Below are 19,190 nucleotides of genomic sequence, written 5' to 3'. Positions count from 1 at the left end.
CCTTGTCTTCCAATTTTCCCCTTACTCCACCTGCCACACTAAGAGTTGACATCAGAAGATTTTTTTGGATGTATTGGGTGTTGGGCCTATTACTGGAAAATGGTTAATAATGTCGTTGATGTTGACTGAGCTGCAAAATGAATGTGACATTGCTTCTTCTTAGGAAAAATTCACTCTATGTACAGCACATATGCTTCCCACTAAAAGAAATTTCACAAGTAGTGAATGTTCACCAGCATAGATCTTTTTTCACACACACAGAAGTTTTCAAACAACCTTAAGCCTGCAGTGAAAAGACCCTTTTCCTTGAACCATTTAAGAATAAGTTGCTGATGTGTTCCATCACTTTCAAATGCTGTATCATGTATTTCCTACAATTAAGAACATTCTCCTCCATAACCACTATACAGTAATCAAAATCAGGAAGTTAACATGGAGACATTCCTACCCTGCAGTCCTCCAATACCATTCCAGTTTGCCAGCTTACCCCGCGGTGACATTTGTAGAAAAATGTCTTATCAGAACCTTGGGTCCCAATTGGTTGTCTCTCCATTGTCTCTTAACACAGAACAGTTCTCAGTCCTTTTTGACTTTCATGACCTTGACACTTTTGAGGATTGCAGGCCATTTTGCGGAATGTTCCTCAATTTGGATTTGTCTGATGTTTCCTCATGATTAGATTCAGGTTTTGCATCTTTGGCAGGAATATCACAGAAGAGCCAGAATATATCTCTTTCAAAGATTAGTTTTACATTTTATTTTCTGTTTCCTTAGAGCGTTTCCCAAAGTGTATTCTGCGGAACTAGCACCTACTGTGTTCTCAACACCGTGCCACCTATAGAAGGTAGGATTTGAAAAAGCTTTTGACTTACAGGAAGGGGTGGGCTTGGCAGTGAGAGTCATTCCGTCATCTAGTGCAGTGGGAACAGCTTTTGGCCAGGACTCAGGAGACCTGGGTTCTGCATTTAACTGCTGTGTGATCTTAGATGAGTTACTTAATCCTTCTAGGGGAGTAAAAAGAATGCTTTCCTCATAAAGTTTCTGTGGGGATTAAAAAGTCAAAAGATTTAATCATATGGAAAATTGAAAGCACTCTGCAAATGTTTGATATTGATATAACAATTCTATAATTCTAGTGTCCAACACCAGATAACTTAGAGTAGGAGCTGTGTGGTATTGTGGGAAAAGTCACAGGTCATGTTTGAATCCCAACTGAGCCACTCAGAAGCTGTGGACACTGGGCAAATTAATGTGAACCTCAGGTTCCCTCATCTGTAAAATGGGGTTAATTAAGCCCTTATGTTTTATTGTGAGAATTAAATGAGAAGAGGGCAATGTAAAATCCTTTCTGGGTGCCTCATTTAGAGTAGAGTCCCACAATGTTTACCCCTGATAAATAATGGAAGTTAGATTTACTTGATCACGCATAGCTCAAGTTGGAATTGATTGAAATAAAACAGGAGAGGATGCCTGGACACCCAAATTGAAGTGACGGATTGCAGGGCTTCCATGCCCCACTTTATCTACCCCCACCCACATATTTTTAGATTGAAAATGTAAATGCAGATAAACAGAAGTTTGTTGAACCTTAGTTATGAGACGACCTAAACCTGAACCAGAGATTTGGTAATATGATTGATAGGAAAAGAGTAAATCTAGGCCACCTAAAAATAGAAGGAGTAAGATTTGGTGATCATACTACTCTAAGAAAAGGAAAAGGGTTACTAAATAGCAAAACTAATTATGTTTTTCTACTTAAGAAGCTATTATTTTTTGGTGTTTTTTTTAACCTTTTAAAAATCTTTTGGAATTAAACTGAGTTTAAATCATTTTGGGACTTTCTTTGGAAAAGAATAATGCAAAATCAGATCAATGCTTGGCACATAGTTGGTGCTTAATTAATACTTATTTTGGATGTATAGTGATTTGAAGGTCTTAGGTTAGTAACGGCAATATTTGCTGCTGTGAGCACTGTGCTAACTTGAATATAACAATACATGTTTATGTTTTCCTGAATCAGTTCCTAGCCTACTAATTAAATCTAAGCACATAATAATTAGAGCTAAACAGAAAATTGTAGAGCTTCCTTTTAATTTTACCACTCCAAGTTGTTGATCAAATATATACCCAATAAGATTTAGCAATTTGATATACTGTTACACCAACTTATTTTGAACAGTTTGGTCTAGAGGTTGAGAGATTAATCATAATCAACTTGATTGAATAACAGTGTTTGTCATTATTCATAGAGCCAAAATTACTTTTATTAATTATGAATCAAAATAAAATGGATGTATCATTTCTAGGTTAGAGTTAATATAGTTACAGTTTACCTGGCAGAAGTCACAGAGTATTCCAAGGAAAAGATCAAATACATTTCTTTGGATTTAAATAAAGGATTTGGCAATGTGAACCTCAATTTTTAGAAACAAAACATGAAAATAAGAATTCTACTTTTAGCCTAATTCACTAAGTGAATGAGCATTTTTGTGCACTTTAGAAAATTTTAGCTAAATTATACTGTGCCTCTAAAATTACCGTTTGGAAAATATTTGAAGGTTGACTAGAAAGGATGGTTCATTCTCTAGAATTATAGCTGTCAGCCAAGTGAATCATCTGTCAATTTTAAGAGCTTCACTAGTTATTTTTTTTTTATTGTGAAGTAGGTTAGAAAATTATTTTGTAAAGTCATATATCATATGTGCATATTTTGTTAGATAATGATAATGAAATGTTTTACTGTCATTTGGTTGACACTCCCATTTTGCAGTGTCAGAGTTTAACTATTTGGATTGAATACTGAGATGCAGTTGAAACCAGTGTATACCTTAATTTTGTTGTTAACTCAGGATATTCTTATTAGGATTTAAAAACTGACACATGCATTTAATTAATTTATTATTTGTACTTATTCTAAAAACATTAAAACACATTTTTATGCAGTATAGCCATGTGAATAGTTCTTTTCCAGTGTGAAAGCAAAGTTACTCTTTATCATATTTCTACTGGAAACACTGAAATTTGAAAATAAGAGTTTTAAGATTTTGCCTGAGTTACTAATAAGTCTTTGCCCAGTATTAAAATTGCTGTCTTCATAATGCATGCTGGGAAAATTTACCCATTGTTATGTTTCTTAAAAACATCCAGTTTATATTCAGCATGAACCTAAAATTCTGGAACTGACACAGCTAAAAACTGATTAAGGGGGATCCCGTTGGCTGGTGGTATTCCTGTTCCTTTTGAACCTCTGGCTGCGCCTCCTGGTAGAGTGCGATATTTAGAAACTGGATTGAGATGGTGCTTACACAGCCCTTCTCCTGTTCCTCTTGAAAAGCCTTTGGGCCCATTTACTGCTGCCTGATTTGGTATCAGAGTGGAAAACTGAGCAGTTAATTGTGCTGTTGAGAAGAGTCCCTGTATACTAAACACACACACACACACACACATTATATACTACAGGGCAGCTGGGTTTCTCAAAGAGGCTAAAAGGACAGAAAACGTCAGATTGTGATCACAAACAGCACTAGTAGCTGGGGGTTTAATATTCTTTTCATAAGTGTTCAGAATTACACTCTAAACAAATAGCTTTCTCCAGACATACAACTATTCACGTACAATTGAGAGGGAGCCCATCGATTGAGCAACTAGCATAGTGCTATTTTCATAAAAGATACCCTGTAAATCTTGGATATTTGAATTGAATATAGATTTTAGAATTTCACCTCTATTTTCAGAATCATACACATCATGAGGGATTTTAAAAAATGAGAATAAAACCACTTTAGGGGAAGAGAGAAGGGAGGTAAAGGCTCATGTGATTTGGTATTCTCTGCTTTAAAGTTTTATGGCCCATGGTACCTCCCTTGGGAGGATGAAGTGCAGGGAGCATGCATAAATGCATAAAATTACAAAGGTTTTATAGTACATAATTAATACAGAACTTTCTATGAACTTTCTTTTAATTGAACATTTTCCTTTTGGTTTCATAGCAAGATTTTTTAAAAACTTTAATCTTTTTTGTTACTAAATTAAAATTTGGGATTCTTAAAAGCAGTTAGTTTTCAAATTTTTATGTGGCTTATAGAAATACAGGATGGGTATTATAATTCAATTGGTTATGTAGTTCATGGACCAAAAAAGATTTAGTACGCTAAAACTCTCTTAAGTTCATCCCTATAAAATATTTCTATATGATGTAGTAAATTTCTTTAGACTTTATTTCTATGCCCAATATTTTTCTTTTAAGATCTTTTCCTTGAGACTTGAGAAGAAATGTGTTAATCAGATGAAAATCGTTTGGAGAGGATTTTGTGACCTTAGAAAATATTTTTTATTCTTTTGTGTTTTTCCCACGTTAAAAAAATAGAGTATGCTAAAAAAAAATTACAGTAAATAACTGGAAAAATATATTGTTGTATATTTCACTTTTAATATTATTAACTAACACTTATATAAGATTGCTTAATAGGGCCCATTAAGGGATATTAAGTTATTTAATGATAGTAAATTTTATAGGGATTTGTACCTGGAGGAAAACTAGAAATCATCTAATCTTGATTTGGGAAAACTGAAAATATTAAGTAACTTACCCAAGGTCACACAATTAGAAAGTAGCAGAACTGGGCCAGAATCTTGGACTCTTGACTTTGAGTTCATTGTTTTTATTATACTTTATTGATAATAATCAGGAAAAGTTGTTTCAACTATGACTTACTGGAACAAATCAGTCTTTCATGTTTTAATGTGTTGTGCCTTAGTACCCAGTTATGCATTGTACCCTTTGGATATTGGGGATTTTATTTAGCATTAAAAAAAAAGTAATTTGAAACTTTGACCTAAATATTGTCAAAACTGGCAAGAAATTCTGAGCTAGACAAAGGAACTTTGTTAGAAGAGTGAAATAAGTGATATGTAAGTAAACGAATGAAAAATTTTATATAAAGGAAATTATCTCTTCTGGAAAGCATCAGGTAGACTGATTATTAGGTAGTCAGACATACCATCTAGTCTTAAAGTAATTAATTTTTCTCTAATTCATTTAGGAGAGTTACAGTTTGATGAAATACATTAATTTTATAGATATGTGTATGTAAATCAAATTAATTAAGATGATATGTTTCTAGATTCAGGCTAGAAAGGCCAGCTTCTCTATTACCTGGGTTGTTAACTGTAGGTTTAAATCCGTTATATTAATAAGATTTGTGATTTGCTTTTGAAAGGATAAATCTCATTTGTATTCTAGGGGATGAGGTAGTATTAGTTTATGAATAAAATAGTCATATATTATTATAATTCTCCTTACCTAAAAGTTTTTCAGCTGGTTAATAAGCAGTTTCTGGGTTTTGTGAAGTTAAATAATTTTGCAATTTTTATGTGCTTCATGGAAATGTGGGGAAAGAACCTTTAAAAGTAATGTTCTGGTGATGGGCAGCTGCTGGGATTTTCCCTGTCTACTTGCTTGTCATGGAGCAAAAGCCTGATTCTATTTCAGAACCTCTTGACTAGATTCCTGCTGCCATCTATCTGATAAGTGTGTAAATGAGTGTTTTTACCTAAGAGGAGTAGAGGGGCCTTCTGATGTTCTTGGTCTCACATTGACTAAACTGAGCTGCTATTTCTGACCTTGCCAGTGTACATAAAAGATTTTTCTCTATTATTGTCTCTGAATTTATTGTTTTCTTCTTTATAGATGATCACGGGAACAGCAATAGTAGTCATGTAAAAATCTTTTTACCGAAAAAGCTGCTTGAATGTCTGCCGAAATGTTCAAGTTTACCAAAAGAGAGGCACCGTTGGAACACTAATGAGGTAGATAAATTTCTCTTTTTAGGGGTATAATTATTTTAAGGGCAAACTTGTTAGGTCATTTGCGGAGTACTACTTTATATTAACTCTAAATTTAAAGTATTGAACTAGGAAATTGTAAATGAGACTATTTAATCTGGATTTGACAGAAACCAACCAACATGTTTCTTGATCTGTCTCTGATCTGCTTGGCTTGAGTTGAAAAACATAAAATGTGCACGCTGACTTAACTCAGGTAGCATGAGTTTCTGTATTTGTATTTTCTTGTGTTTTGGTGTCTCGCATTTGGTTAACTCTGCCTGCATGTCAGTTAAACATTAATTCGTATGTAGTCATGAATTAATAAATATACAGCTCCAATGTTCCACAGAACGTGTAGTGTCTTGACAATACGAAGTTTGTGTAGCATTGGAAAGGGCAGGCTTCTTACGAGCAAAACAGCTTTTAGTCCTGTCTGAAGAAAGTTTGGTTAATGATAGATTTTTATTAAGAATGAAGGTTGTATAGTATTAATAGATTATATATTTGGCATCCAATTAGCAAATAGATTGATGAAGTAGAATGAAGAAAAGTTTATCTTCTTGGATGTTTTCCTTTTTGGTAAATTTTAATCTGGGAGTCTTAATATTAGGAGTGGATTACTTTGTCATCTTTTTTGCTGTGAAATCTGAATATTTCAATTTAGGGTAATACCCATTTAGTGTGGTGATGAGAATTTGGTGTATCTCCATCAATTTGGGAATTATAGTCCTTTAATTCAAATGGCTGGGGTTGCTGGTTTTGCAAGTTGGTCTAAATCCATTTGTGTTGTTGGTTCAACATTTACTTCCAAGTTAAGGTAAACATAGCATCCTACCCCTGCTGCCTGTTGAGCCCTATTTTTGAAAGATTCTTTTGTGCTAACTATTCTTGATTGAGAATGCTTTTGTTTTGAGTTGCGGGAGGCTATGTGGATGAAGGTCTCTTTATTTACCACAGGTTAGATTTAGATACTTATTAGAACCTTGTAGCTTTGTTACCTTATCTCAACTGATTTTAAAATTCTTTTAAGGTGTGTATATTTTGATCATTTCTGTAAGTTATATTTTCCCCTCAGAATTGTTTTGTTTTAACAAACCTTAGCTAGTTGAGAGGACTGTTGCTTTAACCGGTTATTTCAGACATCTTAGACATGAACACTAAGTAAATATGCTGAAAATTAGTCTTAATTATGGATCATTACTCTAACAACAAAATAGTATAGTTTGGAAGCCATTTAGTAGGTCAGACCTAGGTTATGAATTATTTAAAAACTCAGTATATTTCTTAGTATTCCCTGAAACATAGATTTGATACCACGTTGTTATTTATAAATGTAACAAAACACATAATAGATATGTATTTTTTCAATATGAAATGTCATATAAAGTTGGCAATGTAATTGTGATTTGACATTATACTTGAAAGCAGAAATTGCTTAGTGAGTTAAAAACAGTGGCCTCCAGAGCCTTATAAAGCTGGATGTAGCAGTGTCAGGAATTTAGTCGTAGATTGTTTAGATCAGTAGCTTCAAAACTTTTGAAACTTTTGATCACAGCCCTTCAACTTTCACGTATTTATTTACCTCTAAATTATTTACATGTTCCTTTTTGCTAATATATTATATACATTATAAAGAACCCAATAAAGAATTTTTATAGAGGATGAGACTAAAAGAAAAAAATGAGAAGTTGTTCTGTGTTTTCTTCCAGGACCCCAGTACACATACTCTCTTGGAGACCACAGGTTGCTGTGGTCTAAGTTATAGAGGGAAATGCATCCCTTTCTCTGACTGGTGACATGTAAAATTGGGGATCTAGATGAAAGAATGTGGATTGCTTTGTTCAGGCTGTCACTATTGCTGAAAACATAGGTAGGAGAATGTATGTTGCCAAGGATGGAGGCAGCAGGAGGTGCCACAGCTGACAGGGCAGAGCCATGCAGCACCCTTTCCCTGTGATTGGTGGTTCTTTCAGTACCTTCTCAGCTCAACACTGACAAAAACTCCTACGAGAGAACTGAATTCAGAGGTTGACCCATGTTTCTGTGTAGAGGACCTTGGCTTTTTTCCTTGTTTCTTTATTTTTTGGCTTTAGGAAAAATGGGGAAATGTTAAGTGTGATAGCAGAAGCCTTCTGTTAGGAGTTCTTAATTCTGCAGAGTTATATGGTGATGACCTGTCATTGTTCTTTTTTCTTTTTTTAAACTGACTTGGATAATAGGAGGAACAAAATAGTACTGTTATTAAAGCACTTCTTTGATCTTGTTGGGTATTGGCATTTTCCCATGTTCTTCAGCTTGCCGTCCTTCAGTGTTCACATTAACCTGAAGGACATGTAGTTCAGTGGACTTGTTTCTCACTGCGGTTTTGTGGTCTTACGTAAGGCAAAATCATGCTTTGTCAAAATTGCCTGTGAAATAACTTGGCTCACTCATAAAGTAAAGTTTGGTCATACTGTCCTTACTGAGAGCCCATTTTCCTTCCAAAGTTGGAATGAATTTGTATGTTTTGGTCGAGGACCACTTGAAGTATTTGGCCTGTATTCAGAAGCTGTGTTGTACAAAAACTACATTTCTTAGATGCCACTTTAGGGGCTGACACTGGAAGAGGCACGCAGTTGAGAGCACAGTAGATTTGTGTTTTCTGTCTCACTCTCTGTACAGCACATGTTCACGAAGGAGGACTTGTGACCGGAGCTGCCCATATGAAATATCAGCTGTCATACTTTGCTTTTTCCATGTTTTCTCTATCTTGCTCTTTCTCTCCTCTCTCTCTCTCTGCTTAGTGTGTACAGTTGAATTCCTGGGTATAATGTGACTCCTCTGTACTTTTAAGGAATTCTTGTCTTTAAATATTTGTGGTTATTTGAAGAAACCCAACTTTTCTACTGTATCTGTGTGTGTTGAGAGAAGGAGAATGAGATTGTATCCGTTCAAAACCTGCCACTTACTGAGCACCTGTTCTTTAATAGTGACTGGGTACTTATTTCTAAGCCTTATAGTAATATTGCAAGATGGATAATATTTCCTTTTAGAGGTAAGGGAGTGTAGATAGAAAGTGATTAAATAATTTGATCAAGATAGCACACTTGATAGGCCCTGCCTCTGAGCTTAATTTCTTCTATGTTGCTTACTAATTCTTAGGAACTTCCCTTCTATTGTTTGTTGTCTAGGCTTTTAATCAAAGACCCTGTAAATCTGAACCACACTAGTGTACTTAGAAAATCTATTCCATAGTGTAGTTTGACTTAAAAAGAGTTAATGTAGGATTAGTATTGTGGGTTCATATGGAGATGTTTAGTGAAACTGAAAGTCACCAAAAGGAAGATTATAAGAAGATGGTCCTTGGGCTTAGTTAAGCTACTTTTAACCTTTTCTAACCCATTGGAATATATAAAATCTCCTGTCCTTTTTGGATGTTATTTGCAATTGCAAAATAAATAAATTAAATGTTGTATCTAAAAAACAAATCAATTTTAGATTATGCTTTCTCAACCACAAATACCGTTCCCCAAGTCCTGAAGATGACAAAGGAAATGAAAGTGATGACAGCAATTATGGAAGCTAACAATTATTGAACATCTATTGTATGCTAGGCATTATTGCATCCTTTACATGAATAATCACATTTAGTCTTTGAATTAATCCTAAGGTAGGTTATTTGATTGTCCTCATGTTATAGATGAGGAAACCTGAGCCATGGAGATGTTAAATAATGTAGCTGGAGTCAGACAGCTGGAAGGTGAGGGACTGGGGAGTTCAGCCCCTGCAGCCCAACTTTGGGGCCCAAATTCCCTCCTGTTCTGTCCTAAAGAACAATTTCAAATTGACTTTTCCAAGATCTTGGAGCTATTTGGTTACTTCTTATCCTTTTGTTTTATAGACTTGTTTGACTTCTTTATTCATGTGCATTTTTAGGTGTTATAGTAAACTTAATGTATTTTTGCATGATTTTTTTTTAAGTATTAAACACTGATCTCTTAGGAGACTAGTTTTGATTCTTAATAATGAATATGAGTATGTTGGTTCTGAATAATGAAGAAAACATATTAAGAGTAGAAATTTTGTACCTATGTGTAACTTGAGGGTTAGGTCTGATAAATTTTTATATTCAGGGGCAGGGGAGAAAGAATATATTAAACCAGAGCACATTCATTAAAGAACCAACTCTTGTTTCATAATCAGTTTGGTATTCTCATCTTCATTAGGTGAACTATTATAAGGTTTCTGCATTTTAAGTTAATATTTTTAAGGCCCAGAGCCAGAAATAATTATGCTAATGCAACTTTCTGATTGCACAAATGACTACTTCATAATTACACATATTAGTACTCCATATATGTTGTCCAGACTGAAATTTCTTTTGTTTAGTCATTAATTAGCTGTTTGACTTAAAATACAACTACTGCATTCCCTGGTCTCTGGGTCTAGATTTCAAATGGCATTCTTCCAAATCCAAACTAATGCAGCACCGTGAACCTTTTGTAATGAAAATGTTCTCCCTAAATATGTTCAAATCACTTTTGTGTGCTATTTTTGAACTATTAATGTTCTTGCTTTTGTTTGTTTTTCCTGTAATATGGTTTCTCTAGAGTAATCAAACAAAACAGAATTCTAGTTTGTACTGATCCTTAAAGTTGCATCAAATGTTTTTAGTTGGTGGTAGCTTTACAGTTTCATATTAAATGCATTTTTTAATGGTAAAAATGTCTTATGTAGATAGCAGTATATTTTGTTTGTTTGTTTGTTTGTTTTTTAAGACAGAATCTCGCTCTGTTGCCCGGGGTAGAGTGCTGTGGCATCAGCCTAGCTCACAGCAACCTCAAACTCCTGGGTTCAAGTAATCCTTCTGCCTCAGCCTCCCGAGTAGCTCGGACTACAGGCATGTGCCATCATGCCCAGCTAATTTTTTTTCTATATATATTTTTAGCTGTCCAGATCATTTCTTTCTAGTTTTAGTAGAGATGGGGTCTCGCTCTTGCTCAGGCTGGTCTTGAACTCCTGACCTCGAGCGATCCTCCTGCCTCGGCCTCCCAGAGTGCTGGGATTAGAGGCATGAGCCACCGTGCCTGGCCTAGATAGCAGTATAGATGGATAGAATCTAAGCCATACCCAAGGGCCTGGAGAAAAAAAACAAACTCTGAATATAATTGTAATGCTTTTTTTTTTTTTCTTTTTTGTGGAGATAGGGTCTTGCTCTGTTGCTCAGGCTGGAGTGCAGTGGCAGTCATAGCTCACTGCAGCCTCAAACTCCTGGGCTTAAATGATCCTCCAACCTGAGCTGCCTAGGTAGCTGGGATTACAGGTGCATGTCACCGTGCGCAGATTATTTTTTAAATTTTTTTTGTGGAGATAGGGTTTTGCTGTGTTGCCCAGGCTCGTCTTGAACATCTGGCCTCAAGTGATCCTTCTACCTTGGCCTCCCAACGTGCTGGGATTATAGGCATGAGCCACCATGCATGGCCATAATGCTTTTTGTAGGAAGAGAATTACCCTTTTAAAGTCTGTATCCTTTTTTATTTTTTTCCAACTTTTTAGGTAAGAAAAATGGACTTTAAGACTGTAAGAATTACTAAATTATATTTCATTTCAGTTATTTTGTTTTAACAACAAGCCACCTTACCTTTTTTTTTTCTTTCTTTGTGTAGGTATACAATCTTGAATGTTCTTCGTGTTTTCAGTTTTTTTCTTTGTATAACTTTATACGTTTTAGAATTAGGGCTGTAATTTTTCAAGGATTGGTTTTGTGAGTGTGTATTTATGTTATCTCTGTGAAATATAGACCTACATTTTTGGGGGATCATTTAGAACTCTTCAATCTTCCTAAAGGTGAGCTTAGCTGAAAAGCACAAGTCCTCTAATCATAAAGGCAAGAGGGCTGTTTCAGCTTTGATGACTTAGAAAGTTATTTAACCCTGAAATAGGGCTTTGTCTTGTTTAGCTTTGGCAGTGCTAGTGGTTTGAATGGTCCCAGATTATTTTGTGTCCAGGCAGGGCCTTTCTGATTAAATTGCAAGTATGGAAATGCAGATGTGAACAATAATACAGAGAGCTGAGTTTTAAGAGTGATACCATTTGATTTTTGAACACACTATATGGTACTACGTTTCCAATTTGATGTGACGATTTTATAGCAATTGGATTAAATATAATTTCTCTGTTCATCTTAGTAGTATGATGTAAGATAAATGGATACCAAAATCCAAGTAAGCACAGGTTTGAGGATCAGGTGTCAGGTACAGAGTTTAGTACCAGAAGTAGCAGAAGCAGATTGGGTACATTGAAAAGCTGGGGCAAGATGTCCTACACTGGGGAGGGGAAGACAGATGAAGAGAGTACAGTCAGGTTTGGCCCTGAGGGAACTGTAAGAGAAGTAAATCACACCTGCAGAGTAGAGCAATGTGTATAAAAGTTGAATAAGATGTTAAAGAAAGTTCTCTTTAAAGGAAGAAAATTCCTATTGACCTACCCCAGTTTCAACCTAAAATATTTTATTGTAATACTTGAATATATAGCACTTAGAAGAATACCTGGCCATAGTCAGTGTTCAATAAATATTTATTGAATGAATGGAATATGTAAAATCAAAAAAGTCAATATAAATGTCTTAGTTTTTGGAGTTCTTATGCAAATATAAAACTCAGATACATACATTACATAAAAAGAAACTGCAAACCTAAAAATTTATAGTAACAGGGTTAGTTAAGTGCGATGGATGATGTTTGCCAAAACTAAATTGTCTCTTGCAACGTGAATATCGTACTGACTTTTTTAAAGCAGATTCTTTTGATTTTCACGTGATACTGTCTTGTATCCTGCAATTATTCCACACTGACAAACTTTTTTTGCACAGCAAGCGTTTCTATAAGACTATGGTTAGGCTTTGGTACAAATATGTCTAGTCTTAAATTCACTTCTGGTTTTTCTCGTTAAACCAAGAATAATTGAAATGACACGGATACTAAGGCAAATGTAATCACAAATCACAAACTTTAGTAATGAATTTGTATATTAGAATATTTGTTATAGGTATTACTTTTTTAGATTATAAATTAAATTAAGATGTGAAATTAAAAATTTATTATGAACCCATGGACCCCTGATAATATTCCACAGAGCCTAAATAGAGAACCACTACTGTCTTGGAAAGGATATGGAACTGGCTTCAGAAAAGCAGGTTCTAGTCTTTGCTCTGCCGCTAATGAGCTGAGTGTTAGGGAAGACACTTACCTGCTCAGTGGCCTCTTTTGGGTCTCAGGTAGTGGTGCTTAGTGACCTTTGTCTTTAAAGATTATTGTTACTTTCGGAGGTTTTTTTGGGAGTGCAGGACCTTACAGGGTGATTTGGTCCAGGTTGGAAGTTTTTATTTAATTATTATTATTTTTTTACTGTTAATCATCCTTTTACTTATTTTTATTTTAAGTTGTACAGTTCAGTGATTTTTAGTATCTCCACAGAGTTGTGCAGCCATCACCACTACCTAATTCCAGACCATTTTCATCACCCCAACAGCCTTCTGAAATTGCTGGGGTCAGCACACTTAGGGTTAAGAGTGGGCAGCATCTTTTCAGGGGAGCTTGAGGTTCTTTGGTATCTTTTCCAAGTCCCCATACTGTCTAGTACTGGAGTTGAAATTCAGACAGTTTGTCTTTTTGTTTAGATCGTAACCTGTTGTGTTGTTTTCTAAAACTGCTTTTAAAAAATGTTAAGTTGTAAGTAAAGATCCAGTTGGGGCCCATGTTTTTCTAAATTGGATAAAGAGTGCTTGAGTGGAGTACTGTGCAGCTTATTGATGGGTTTCGTGGGGATAAAATACCCAACTCTTTCAGTAATGATGGGAGACTTTGGGTTGTGGTGACTACTGTAAAGTAGAAGCTGAGCCCTGTTGGAAGGTCGGCTAAGATGGAAAAGGGAAGGCTATATGGAGAGGTTGGCATTCTTTAGCTTCCTGAATTTCAGGCTTGAGCTAGAGTCAGAATTGCCCAGAGGGCTTGTTCAAACACAGATTGCTGGGCTCCATCCCCAGAGTTTCTGCTCAAGTCGTGGGTGGGGCCTGAGAATATGTGTCTATAACAAGTACCCAGGAGAAACCCACGTAGATGAAGAATTTTAGACTCCCAGAAGTGTAATCTGATCAGCTCCCATGGACTTTAGGCTCAGCTGTGCTCTCCCCACTTCCCACTCAGGCATTTTTTGGTGTACTTTGACTACATAGGATACAGTTGGGCTTTCTAGAGTCTTTTTCTCATGTCTTTAGCTAGTAAATACCTAAAAGTCATGGAAGGCAATTTAAAGTATCTGTTAATGTCTTGATATATAGGAAGCCCTTTCAAAGTATGAGTGGCAATGGTGGGGGTATATTGAGGCATATTTTAATTTTTTCTGTCGTTTCTGAAGAGGTGGCATGAAAGATAGCCAACCTCCCCTTTCTTCTCCATCTCCATTTGGCTCAAGTAGCTGAAAACAGCAGAGCCCTAAAGCTGAATGTCATAATCCACCTGCTTACCTACCTACCTGCCTACCCACCTTCCAGTCTTTTCAAGTACTACCTACCAAATGTTTCCCATGATAAATTCTGTTATCTTGATAATTATGAAGTTCAGGTGAAGGTTTTAAAAGAAGTTCCTGAAAAATAACCTAAGCTTTCAGTTTTAGTGCTTTTAGAAAGTTAGAAAATCAAGTGAAAAAACAAAACAGAAATCCTTTCTAGATGGATGAGAAACCACAGATGGGCTGGGGTGAGTGTGATGAAATATAAATATGTTTTTGGGAGAGTGTTTTCTCTGTAAGGGAGAATATTATAAGCCGGATGTGTGGCTTTCATGAGGTTTTCTGTAGTAGTTTGTTCCCTGGTCTGATGAAGGATGTAGAGTTGAAATAAATATATAATAGAAAAAATCTGGAATTTACATGTGGTGAGAAAGGAGGAACCTGGGAGAACCTTCAGCTCTGGGGAGTTGGACAAGGTTAAGCAGGGTGCAAGTGAGCGTGTGTGCATGTGAGCGCATATGTTGTGCATGCAGGTGCACTTGTGCAGGTGGAGCGTCTGTGGTTGAACAGACGTGGAATACTGAGGCAGGCTTCATTTAGCCCTGAGTTCATTTTATGGTGATTCAAAAGGAGTTTATGAGGGAAAAAGAAGGTTCCCATGTGTAAGAAACAAGGAAAAGCACCTGTGGCCTAAAGTCAGAGGAGAAGCATGTGATCAGAGGGGCTGGAACAAGTAACACTGGAACCTAGGCCAAACCTTCTGAGAAAAGAGAGACCATAATTCCATGTGTAGCTCATACCCTGAAGGAGTTCCCTTTTGAAGAACTCCCTGATTGTAGCACTGGCGGAAGAGGGGAAGTCAGGAGGTCAAGGATAAAGCATGGAGGGATCCCCTCCTGGTGCTATGTGTGAGGGAGGGGGCTGTTCAGAGAAGCTGGCGGGGGGGCGGGGTACCTGGTAGAAGATCGTTTCTTAGAAGAGGCTGCAAAGGGACATTTTTCAGAAAAAGAAGGGGGAAAGACACTTACGTGTATTTACCTTTTTAAAAGTTAAGAAAGTTTAAAGAATGGGACAATGCCATCTGCTTCCTATTTCTGAGAAAGGGTACATTGAAATAGCTTGAAATTAAGCAGGATCTATACAATTGAGGTCTGTGTATACAGTCATTTCTCATTTTTCCTGACACATCTTTAAGCTGTGTAGTGACACACACCCCTTTCCTGCTATCAGAAGACAGTTGTTAATGTGCATTTTAAAATTTTATTTTATTTTCATACTGTTGAACAAAATTTAGACTTCTTGACTCTGTTTTATTTAATAATCATTTTTGTTAAATGCTTTAATTATTATTAATCAAAATTTTGTATTTAAGCAATTTCCAGTAATTTTTAACAATCCATTCTTCAGGCAATTCGGAAAACCTGCTGTGTGGTGATTATGTATTTTTTTTCATAAGTGAGGATAGTGAGACATAAGTGTTTTGGAATTAGCATTTATCATCATCTAGTGTACCGTATAAATTACATCTTCTTACTGTGTTTCATCTGGCTGCCCCTGCTAGGCTGTAAGTTCTAGGTGGGCAGGGATCTTTGTCTGCTCTGCTCAGTGATGGATCCCAAGCATAGAACAGGGCTTAGCACATTGTGCATGCTCAGGACTGTTTATTGAATGAATGAATGAATGAAGTCTCCATCAACAAATATCATTTAGTCTGGTACTCAAGTAGGCTGCTAATACTTCGGTGCTGAATTAGACATTCTGGGTTAGTAATAGTCACTGGTAGTACCAAACACATCCATGGCAGCTACTCCTAAAAAACTTGTGATGCAGAGGAGAGGAGCAGAATGTGTGCTCCCTGTGTGCAGGCAGATTCCCAGAACCACGGTGGGAAGGATCGAGGTGGGCATACCCAGTTCTTCATCTCAGGCTCAGCAGTCGGGTAAGTCACTCCCACCTAAGAAGTGGGTGGGGGTGAGGCAGGAAGCCAAGTCATCCCCTATGGAGGAGCTCTTGCCAGGTGGGAACACGAAGCCCAGGAAAAGGCAGGTGCTCTTCTCCACCTGCTGGTCCACAGAGTACAGCTTGGATAGATGGCTGAACCACCCAGAATCCTGCCACCAGAAATCAGCAGTTGACTTTCTGATATGTGCCTCTTCAGACATTTTTCTGTGCTGGTGTGGGCTTATATTTTTAAAATTTATTAACCCAGAATAGGTTTAATATACATGCAGTTTTGTAACCAGGCTTTTCTCTTAATATGGAATCTATATGTTAGTCCTGACAGTGATCCATAGCATCATTTTTGACGGCATATTAATTCCGTTTTATTTCATGCCATCATTTCTGCATTCAGCAATATTTTTGAGGGCCTTAGTATGTTCCAGGCACTGGTTGGAGACACTGAGGATATCAGACAGACAAAGTCCTGTTGTCATGGAGCTTATAGTTTAGAGGGGAAGACATATGCAGACAAATAATGTGAGAATTTCAGGGAGTGCTAAGAAGAAAATAAAACAGGATACTGAGGTGTGAACACTTTGGTGGATTTGTTAGGAAAGGCCTTTCTTAGGAAGTGATGTTTGAACTGAGATCCAAATGACAAAAGAAATCCAGCTGCTTGGGGATCTGGGGGAAGAATAGTCCCTGAGGCAGGAATGTGCTTGTTTGAGGAACAATGAAAAAGACATTGTTGGTTGGAGTAGAGAGGGCATCTGGGAGATGAGCTAGGTGTGGTTGGCAGGGGCTAGATCTTGTAGTGCCCATAGGCATAAAGATTGGGGATTTGATATTAAGGGCAATGGGAAGACATTGGAGGGTGAGCTATCAGCAGTGTATGACATAATATGGAGCTTTACTTTTAAAGGCTTTCTCTGGCTGCTCTGTGTCTGTCAGCGGAAGCAAAGAGACCAGTTAGGAGACTGTTGCAGTAATTAGTGATCTTGGTAAGAGATGATACTGGCAGTGGAGGGGGTAGGAAGTGGATGTACTTTGGAGGTGGAGCTGTCAGGGCTTATGGGATTGGATGTAGGATAAACAAAAGGAGAAATTAAGAGTGATTTCTAGTTTATGGCCTCAGCTACTGCATTGATGCTGGTGTCCATCATTGGCCAGGAAAACTGAAGGAGGAGAGGATAGGGTTGAGGATGACTCTAATTGTGAGGTGTTTGTTAGACACTGGAGTGGTGATGTCGAATAGGCAGCTGTCCAGAAATCTGGCGAGGGTTCCTGTCTGGAGATCAAAATTGGAGAGCAGTCAGTGCATAGATGGCATTTAAAGCCATAGACTGGGTGAGATCACCCTGGGTACAGAAGATAGATGGAGGAGGGGAGACTAATCCCTGAGTAGAGAGGAGGAGCCAGCACAGGACGCTGCAGGAACCAGGAAAGTAGTGGTGAACCAGGCAGTTGGGAGAGAGAAGCTGAGAGAAAAATGTGTTTAAAAAGAGAGTGTATGAGTTTTTTGTTTGCTGCTGCAACAAATTATGACAAAGTTAGTGGCTTAAAATAACACAAATTTCTTAATGGTTCTATAGGTCAGGCATCTAGCACGGGTTTCACTGGGCTATACTCAGAGTGTTGACATGGCTGTATCCTTTTCTGGAGGCTCTAGGGAAGGGTCTTCCTTGCCTGTTCCCCCTTCGAGAGGCTGCTCATACTCCTTGGCTTCTGGCTCCTTCCGCCATCCCAAAGCAGCAGCATAGAGTCTCTGTGACCCTGTTTGCATCATCTTGTCATTTCTGATTCTGACCTCTCCTACCCCCTCCTTCCACTTTTAAGAACCCTTTTATTAATAATTACATTGAGTCCACCTGGATAATCTAGGATACTGTCCCTATTTTAAGGGCTGCTGATTAGCAACCTAAATTCCCCTTTCCTTTGTAACCTAACAAATTTACAGGCCCTGGGGATTAGGATGTGGATTTCTTTGGGGGTCACTATTCTTCCTATCAGAGGGCATCAGAGGTTACTCGGAAATTGAGTAAAATGAGGATGGAGAAGGCACCGTTGGATTTGACCACTGGGAGCCTCTGTGTAACCTTGAGTGCTTTCAGTGGACTGTTGGCACAGAGGCCCAATTGGAGTGGGTCAAAGAACAAAAGAGGTGAGGGCATGGTGGCTGCAAGTCTTCATGATTCTTGGTGGAAGGTTTGCTGTGAAGGAAAGTAAATTGTGGCTAGAATTACAAAGGAAAAGCACAGAGAACAGCTCTCAGAGAATGAAATGGGAGATGGAATGTATAGCAGTTGTTTGGGGAAGAGCCTGTAAAGAAGGGGCATGAGTACAGTGTCTGCTGGAATAGGTTATCTGGATGAAGAACCTGGAGTGAAACCAGAAGTGGTTTACAGAGATGGAGGCATGTGAAGATAGAATTAATATGATTATTTTATAATAAAATAGGAAGCAGGATGTATTGGTGGCTCCCACACTTGCCCCTAGTTCAGTAGACAGGATCCTTGTCAGCAGCCACTTCAGGGCCCCACAGCACCCTGTCAGATGCTGTCATCGTTCCATGGGTGGCTCACCAAATCTTTGAAGTCAGTAGAACTACCGTTTATTCCTCGGGGAGCCTGGACCAGCTGTGGTCTGACCCTGTCTCAGTGCTATGGTGGAGGGGCTTCCTCCATGCAGCTCAGAGCTGTGGACCTCTCCTTTCCTTTCCCACTGGTAACCACCTCTCCTACGTTTCCCTTCTTTTCCCCCTACCTGCTAAGTTGTAGTCCTGCCTCAGTTTCTTTCTCTATTTCATTCTGTTTTAATGACATCTATTCACTCCATAGTTCTTATTGAACACTAGGCTCTGGAGAATATAGTGTGAACCACACAGAGGTCTCTGCCATGTGGCTTGCTTTCTAGTGGACCCATCTCACAGTTAATAG

The 19,190-nt window shown here is 37.6% G+C and overlaps 1 protein-coding gene across 3 annotated transcripts in view; it reads left to right on the top strand.

Annotated features, from left to right (window-relative positions):
* The window catches only part of CAMTA1 (calmodulin binding transcription activator 1), an 825,382-nt gene that overhangs the window by 27,944 nt on the left and 778,248 nt on the right, over nucleotides 1–19,190 (top strand). For all 3 annotated transcript variants that reach the window (XM_045546243.1, XM_045546242.1, XM_045546247.1), the window contains 2 exons: nucleotides 775–844; nucleotides 5,690–5,808. In XM_045546243.1, coding sequence (XP_045402199.1) covers nucleotides 775–844; nucleotides 5,690–5,808 — 189 coding nt within the window. The remainder of the gene's footprint in view (nucleotides 1–774; nucleotides 845–5,689; nucleotides 5,809–19,190) is intronic.

Source organism: Lemur catta, chromosome 3 (assembly GCF_020740605.2).
Source record: "Lemur catta isolate mLemCat1 chromosome 3, mLemCat1.pri, whole genome shotgun sequence".
Classification (NCBI taxonomy): domain Eukaryota; kingdom Metazoa; phylum Chordata; class Mammalia; order Primates; family Lemuridae; genus Lemur; species Lemur catta.
The sequence above is the reverse complement of the archived record's forward strand: the minus strand, read 5'-3'. Positions and strand labels throughout refer to the sequence as shown.